General features: G+C 35.2%; 1 protein-coding gene across 4 annotated transcripts in view; it reads left to right on the forward strand.

Annotated features, from left to right (window-relative positions):
• Positions 1–8,025, forward strand: part of LOC107750134 (probable E3 ubiquitin-protein ligase HERC4) — a 22,735-nt gene that overhangs the window by 1,105 nt on the left and 13,605 nt on the right. For 2 of the 4 annotated variants that reach the window (XM_016565397.1, XM_016565395.1), the window contains exons 2-9: positions 482–746; positions 3,107–3,266; positions 4,626–4,702; positions 4,791–5,012; positions 5,093–5,184; positions 6,513–6,643; positions 6,783–6,943; positions 7,250–7,350. In XM_016565397.1, coding sequence (XP_016420883.1) covers positions 521–746; positions 3,107–3,266; positions 4,626–4,702; positions 4,791–5,012; positions 5,093–5,184; positions 6,513–6,643; positions 6,783–6,943; positions 7,250–7,350 — 1,170 coding nt within the window. In that variant the 5' untranslated portion in view covers positions 482–520. Of the gene's footprint in view, positions 1–466; positions 747–3,106; positions 3,267–4,625; positions 4,703–4,790; positions 5,013–5,092; positions 5,185–6,512; positions 6,644–6,782; positions 6,944–7,249; positions 7,351–8,025 lie in introns of all 4 variants that reach the window. The other 2 variants (XM_016565396.1, XM_016565398.1) reach the window with 2 other exon arrangements.

Here is an 8,025-nt window from a genome sequence, read left to right on the forward strand (position 1 = left end):
AGTATATGGTTATAGTATAGTGTAGTATATAAAGTATTTGGTGGCAGTATAAAATTTGGGACTCAGATTCATATATATATATATATATATATATAATGTATTTTACATGCAATTATTTTAATTATTTAATAACTTTTTTATGTCACAATTTTCAAATTTATCTATAATTTTATTTACATTTTCTATTTTTATTTTTATCGTTAAATCCCTGTGTTCCCATTTTTCATACCCTGTATGCATTCTAAAAAATTATAAATTATTATTATTATTTTATTTTTAGTTATTTTATCTTTTTTCTTTTTTTTTCTCTTCACTTTAGTTCGAGGTGGTTCTGGTATTTCTGTTTTTTAATGAGTGAAAATCAATAATAATAATACAAAAATAATAATTAGCATCTAGTTGCTGCTGCATTAAAGAGTTTGCTTTCCTCTGACGTGTGTGTGTGTGTGTGTGTGTGTGTGTGAAGCGGCTGGACCTGTAGGTCTTGACCTGCGGAAGAGAGCGGTCATACGGCCCCGTCATGCTGTGCTGGGGAAATGCCTCGTACGGGCAGCTGGGTTTAGGTGGGATTGATGAGGAGATAGTGCTGGAGCCGAGGAAATGCGAGTTCTTCGAGGGCAAGCGTGTGCGGGATGTGGGATGCGGCAGACGTCATAGCGTCTTTCTGCTGGAGGACGGGACGGTGTACACCTGCGGCTGCAATGACCTGGGACAGCTGGGGCATGACAAAGCACGCAAGAAACCAGGTAAGGCCACAAAGACACTTTACTAACATTAGAATATTTTGGCATTATTAATGTAATTACTTGATCTTAATTACATGATTCACTTCAAGCCATTGTGGCTGATGTCATCAATCCCTCTTATTTTTCAAATTTTTTAATAAGGTAATATTAAGGTGGTTTCTCTCTAATACGCCCACTTTTTATGATCCTGCTGGATTCAATCATGCCTCGCACTTTTTGTACATTTTATGTAAAGTGCATCTTAGACAGAATTTCATGCTGACCCAAAATTGTCCCCTGAGAATAATATATGAATGATTGTTTTATTGAATCAGTTTTGTATTTAAGATCTGAGTAAAGTGTTTAATTGTTTGAATTTGTCCCATTTTTGTCCCGAAGGATGCATTTATTTGATAAAAATACAGTAAAAACTGCTAAATTGTGAAATATTTTATTAATATTAATTTTTATTAATATATATTTTTTATATAATATCCCCCAGGGCTCCATTTTGGGGCCTATTCTATTTTCTTTATATATACTTCCTCTAGGATCCATTTTCAGGAAGTATAATATTTTGTTTCATTGTTATGCAGAAGATACACAATTATATCTGCCATTGAAACAAAAACATCCAAATTCTATAGCGCCACTTTTGTGTTGCCTTGAGGAAATTAAAGCCTGGATGGCAGTAAAATTTAACGAGGATAAGACGGAAGTTATATTGTTTACTCCAGGGGGTACCTGAGGGTCTCCTGACCTGGATTTAGGTGTTTTAAAACCATTTGTGAAGCCCTCTGTAATTTGGTAATTAAATCTAGTTTTTTCCAGCTGAGGCAACTTTCTAAGATTAAATCTTTTCTGAGTTTCAAAGATTTTGAAAGAATTATACACATTTTTATTTCATCCCGTCTTGACTACTGTAATGGACTTTATGTAGGCATTAGTCAGGCCTCCCTCACCAGACTGCAGATGGTTCAGAATGCTGCAGCTCGTTTGCTAACGGGAACACGAAAGCGGGAACATATTACTCCCATTTTGGCCTCTCTTCATTGGCTTCCTGTCCGTTTTAGAATTGATTTTAAGATTTTAATCTTAGTTTTTAAATCATTGAATGGTCTGGCACCGACATACCTCTCAGACTTAATACAGCCATATGCTCCGTCGAGGGGACTTAGGTCCGCTGACCATTCATTGTTAGTTGTCCCTCGTGTAAGGCTGAAGAGCAGGGGTGACCGTGCGTTTGCAGTGGCGGGCCCTAGACTTTGGAATAATTTGCCTTCACATGTTAGAAAGGCCCAAACACTTACTGTTTTTAAGTCTAGCTTAAAAAACTTTTATAGTATGGCGTTTAACACTGTGTGAGAGCTGCTATTTTATTTTACATTATTCTATAATATTTCATATTTTTTTAACTTTGTTATTCTATTTGTCATATTGCCTTATTCATGCTTGTACAGCACTTTGGTAAACACATGTTGTTTAAAAAAAAGTGCTTTATAAATAAACTTTGACTTGACTTTTAATATAAATATTTTTAATATAAAATAACTGCTTTCTATGTGAATATATAGTAAAATATAATTTATTCCTGTGATCAAAGCATCATTACTCCAGTCTTCCGTGTCACATGATCCTCAGAAATCATTCTAATATGCTGATTTGCTGCTCAAGAAACATTTCTGATTATTATCAATGTTGAAAACAGTTGTGCTGCCCAATATTTTTGTGGAAACAGTGATACATTTTTTTTTTTTCAGGAATCTTTGTTGAATAGAAAATTCTAAAATCATTTATTTGAAATAATGAATTTCTGTAGCATTATAAATGTTTTTGCTGTCACTTAGGATCAATTTAATGCATCCTTGCTGAATTTTAAAAAAAAAACTGGCCTTTTTGGTAGTGCATCACAATCCCACAAACTTTCCCTGTTCGAAAACACTGGGTTATTTTAGGTTATATCAATGAAACAGTCTGTACTTCCTCTGAAATCAATCTGATGGATGTTGTAACATATTATCATTTCCACAGAAACACATACAGGTCAGTCAGTGTAACATTGACTGCTGTTCTAACAACTGTCAGTTCCCTAGATGTCACATGACCTCTAACTCAATGATCTAGAAGTGTCTAGATGCTTTGAAATGGTCCTTTATTTGCATCACTGTTTCACAAGCCAAAGGATCAAAACATATAAAAACAGACAATAGCAAATGCTTAAAAATAAAATAAACGTTCAATAATGAACACAAATGAATTTTGCTGTAGCAGATGCAACATATTGAAATAAGACACACAATATATTGGCCAGGCCAGTATTTAATGTAGTGCATCTGTATAATTCACTCAAACGCTGTTATATGTTTACATCCCTTCTCTAGAACAGGTCGTGTCTCTGGATGCTCAGAACATTGTGTCCGTGTCTTGTGGTGCAGCTCATACTCTGGCTCTGAATGATAAAGGACAAGTGTTTGCATGGGGTCTGGGCTCAGACAGGCAGCTCGGCCTTTCAAACATTGAAGATTGTATCCGTATACCCAGGTAAAAAAAAACAGTCTGCACCTTTTAACCCCTAGAAGTACTAAATATGTCAGTATTATCGCCTCTTTGATGAGTTTGCCTGTACTGCAAAAAAAAAAAATAATAATTTGTTTTACGCTCTATATATTACAATACAGTCACATTTGTTGAGACACATTTGTTTGTCTATAAGACATGTAAACATATAACACAATTGAATAAAAATCAGCAAGGCTACATTTTCTATTACGAGGTAATAGAAATTTGTGGATGGAATAGCATACAAGAGATCAGAACTAGATTTGTAATGATTTAAGTTTAATTTTTTTATAGACTGTAATTTTTTTTAAATGATTGGTGTTCAAAAAACATTGATTGATGATTTAATAGAATACTGATGATTTAATAAGTTACATTTTTGTCATATACTGTAATTGTATTTTTTGAACATTTGTAAAGTATGTTTTTATTCAAAGATGTTATGTTCACATGTGTTATACACAAAAATAAAGTTTTTCTTCAAATGTGACATATGGAATGTATTTTCTTCAATTCAATTATATTTTATATTTTTGCCCTCCATTTTTTTTTTTATATATATTTTCAGAAATATGCAAAAATGGCCAAAAAACATTGGTATAAAATATATTTATGTAAATGAGTTTGCTCTGTTTATTGCCTGTACTGCAAAAAAAAATAATAATAATTTGTTTTACGCTCTATATATTACAATACAGTCACATTTGTTGAGACACATTTGTTTGTCTATAAAACATGTAAACATATAACACAATTGAATAAAAATCAGCAAGGCTACATTTTCTATTACGAGGTAATAGAAATTTGTGGATGGAATAGCATACAAGAGATCAGAACTAGATTTGTAATGATTTAAGTTTAATTTTTTTATAGACTGTAATTTTTTTTAAATGATTGGTGTTCAAAAAACATTGATTGATGATTTAATAGAATACTGATGATTTAATAAGTTACATTTTTGTCATATACTGTAATTGTATTTTTTGAACATTTGTAAAGTATGTTTTTATTCAAAGATGTTATGTTCACATGTGTTATACACAAAAATAAAGTTTTTCTTCAAATGTGACATATGGAATGTATTTTCTTCAATTCAATTATATTTTATATTTTTGCCCTCCATTTTTTTTTTTATATATATTTTCAGAAATATGCAAAAATGGCCAAAAAACATTGGTATAAAATATATTTATGTAAATGAGTTTGCTCTGTTTACAACATATTTTGCATATATTTGAAAAAAAAAAATGCTGGATCCGTACCAAAAAACGTGTAGACAAATATGACGATCATAGTCTAGCTGCATGGCGTAGCCACTGTGTTTCTGTTCTCTCCTCTCAGAACTGTCAAGAGTTTATCAGAGCTTCACATTGCCCAGGTGGCCTGTGGATACTGCCATTCCCTTGCTTTAGCCAGAGGTATGATTCTGACTTAAACACTAAACATTTCTAAACCTGATTATTGTGCCCTCTTTACCCTAATTATGCAATATTATTCCTGCTCAAGGAGGTCAGATATTCTCCTGGGGCCAAAATAAATATGGACAGCTGGGGCTCGGGATGCAGGGAGCCAGCGTCTCCTCCCCACAAGTCATTCAGTCTTTGCAGGGCGTCCCATTTGCCCAGATATCTGCAGGGGGCGCTCACAGCTTCGGGCTCACGCTGTCTGGGGCCGTTTTCGGCTGGGGACGAAACAAGTTTGGCCAGCTGGGCCTCAGTGACAATGATGGTAAAACAAACACTTTAGACATTCATTTGAGTTTTCTCTGGTGTAAAAATTTTTATGGTGGGATGCGTGGTGTTCCTCAGATCGCTATTTCCCTGCCTTACTGAAGACTCTCAGGTCCCAACGGGTCGTTTACGTATGCTGTGGAGAGGACCACACGGCTGTATTAACGAAGGTATGATGGCTAACTATAAGGGCTTAATTATGAACCGTGTAGTTTATGATTACTTATTTAATGCTGTATATCCATTCCATAGAAACGTATACGGGTAGGTTTTGATGAAATCAGGTCAAATTATGTGTATAGCACTTTTCTCAATACACAAAGCTGCTTTGCAGATATTCATGTTAATGTTTATAGTATCTCAGCATATTTATGCCTTATAGTCACATTTAGCAGATTAGAGTTGGACAATAATATAGTTTACATTTTGCTATGATACAAGGCAAGCAGTTGAGATATGCTATATAGTACAGTGCTTGCATAATTATTATTCTGGAGACTCCAGGTAATTTGCAGCTCTGGAAAATTTTGGCACTGGAGACTAAAGGTTTCCTGATGGTTTAATTCTTGATTTAATGCCTTGATTCTCAAAGTCTTTTGCAGTTAATAGCTTTTCTTCTTAGCCAGTTTTTGTGACCCTGCTGCCCCGATTAGCATTTCTTGTCCAAAGGTCATGCCTTAATTTTGCTAAATTTATAGTATTGCATCCTTCCCTTGGTCAATAAATAATTTTTTACTTTTTGGTCTATTTCACCTGTATAAGAAAACCTGCTTAATAATTATACACATCTTGAGTAGAAGGTGTTTTTCTCTTCTAGCCCTCATTACTATTATATATCACTTGTAAATGATTATAAACAAATGAATAGTAGTTATTAAGATTGATGTGGTTTAAAATGTGTAAAATGTGCTTGGAAAAATATATGATTATAAGTGTAGTAATATGAGTGTAGTATTTGTATGTGCATAAAGTTGGACATGCTGTATATCCTGCTTTATATAACGAGCTGGGAGATAATATAGTTACATTTTGCGTTGAAATGTGAATCAAATTTGCGATAAAATATCGCTTTACTTGAGTATACTGTATGTATTTGAATAAAGTTGGACGTACTTATATATCCAACTTTATATAAAGAGCCGGGCGATAATATAGTTACAATTTGCAATGAAATAACGTGTTAAGTTTCCCAAAAAATATTGATTTACATAAGTATACTATATGTATGCAAATAAAGTTGGGCACACTTATATATTCAACTTTATATAAAGAGCTGGACAATAATATAGATAGATTTTGCTTTACGTGATTATACTGTTTGTATGTGTATGTGATGTTGGACATACTGGTATATAGGCTACAACTTTAAATAAAGAGCTGAGTGATAATATAATTAAATTTGTGACAAATTTTAAGAAATCAGGCAGTTGAGATTTGCTATATAGTATAAACAGGTTTAGCTCTACATGATTAGTAATTAGTCATTTTGTTTGTGTAGGAGGGAGGTGTGTTTACATTTGGAGCGGGTGGTTACGGTCAGCTGGGACACAACACCTCAAACCATGAGGTGAACCCCAGGAAGGTGTTTGAACTCATGGGGAATGTGGTTGCACATATAGCTTGTGGTAGGTAAGTATCAAAGCATCCATAATGATTGTTTCATTTTATATCTGTCTTAGTTTTCTGTATGAAAGCTTGAGACTACTTTCAAGAGTCTCGTATTTCTCATGAAGAACATGAATTGCTTTCGTTTTCACCTGCATGTAAGGCAGCACACTTTGGCGTTCATCCCTTCATCAGGAAAGATTGACTCGTTTGGTCTCGGCGGTAACGGACAGCTAGGAACCCGCTCGACCTGCAATAGGATAAGTCCCGCCCCTGTGAAGGGCTGCTGTCGAGCACATACTGATCCTGTGCCTATGGAAGTAGGTGGGTTGTCTACATGAAGTCTTTCAGCAGAATTAATTTCTCTGACAGCTATCCTTCTCAGTGTTTCTCAAATGCATGCAATGTATTGACTTTGATCTTTATGCTGAAGGCTTTGCTCCATGCATGTCAGTAAATCCAATAACGTTTTCTGCACAAATGTAACTCTAGATCACACAGAGTTGAGTTGCACTTTAGTATTATACATGTTCACCCATCAGTGTCCCAGTGTGTATACTGTGAATCTATGTACTGATTCATGGAGCTGATTGAGACTCGCCCCAGGAAAACCATGTTTTGATGTTTCAGATTTGACGGGGTTGTGTATTTCAGAGGCGGAGCAGAGTTTCTGTGTGAAGAGGATCTACGCTGGAGGAGACCAGAGCTTCGCTCACTATGCTTTACCTCAGGTATGAAGCGCACAGGTCAAGGGTCAAACTAAAGGTGATCTAAAATTAGATGAAAAGTGCTATAAATAATGCTGTGTTATTGGTTAATATTATTTCCCCACGGCTCACACAGCCTTTGTTTCATCAGAAAATTTGAGAAAATTATTGCATTTAGATGATGCATCATAAACAATACATTTTTCAGAGCAGCATGTACTGATGAGTAGGGCTGAACGATTAATTGCATTTGCGATAATATTGCCATATGAAAAAACGCGATTTTTCAATCGCAGAGGCTGCTATTACACGGTCACGTGATACGCGAGAGTAAAGAGGTGTGTTCGACTTGAAGATCAGATCGGTGTATGACAAAGTACGGCGAGAGAAAGCATAAGGAGACGTCCGCGCTCTCTTATAGCTCTCGCAGTACTTTGATGACACACACCCATCGGTCTAAGCAGCGCTGCAAGTTGTCGCACCGCAACAGCTCTACACTGGACGCGACAAAGCGACCGTTGCAAATCATTTTAACTTTGTGTCATTACGTCATAAATAGAACAAGGCATCAGTTTAATGTCAGGTTTTATCGTGCCGCACCGCATCCAGAGTACACAGTGTCACTGATTATAATGGGTTCTACTGTATTTTGCTGCTCGCGTCCGGTGTAGACACGTGTTTAATGTCGTTGGTGAGGAG

Source organism: Sinocyclocheilus rhinocerous, unplaced genomic scaffold (assembly GCF_001515625.1).
Source record: "Sinocyclocheilus rhinocerous isolate Xijiao unplaced genomic scaffold, SAMN03320098_v1.1 scaffold1822, whole genome shotgun sequence".
Classification (NCBI taxonomy): Eukaryota; Metazoa; Chordata; class Actinopteri; order Cypriniformes; family Cyprinidae; genus Sinocyclocheilus; species Sinocyclocheilus rhinocerous.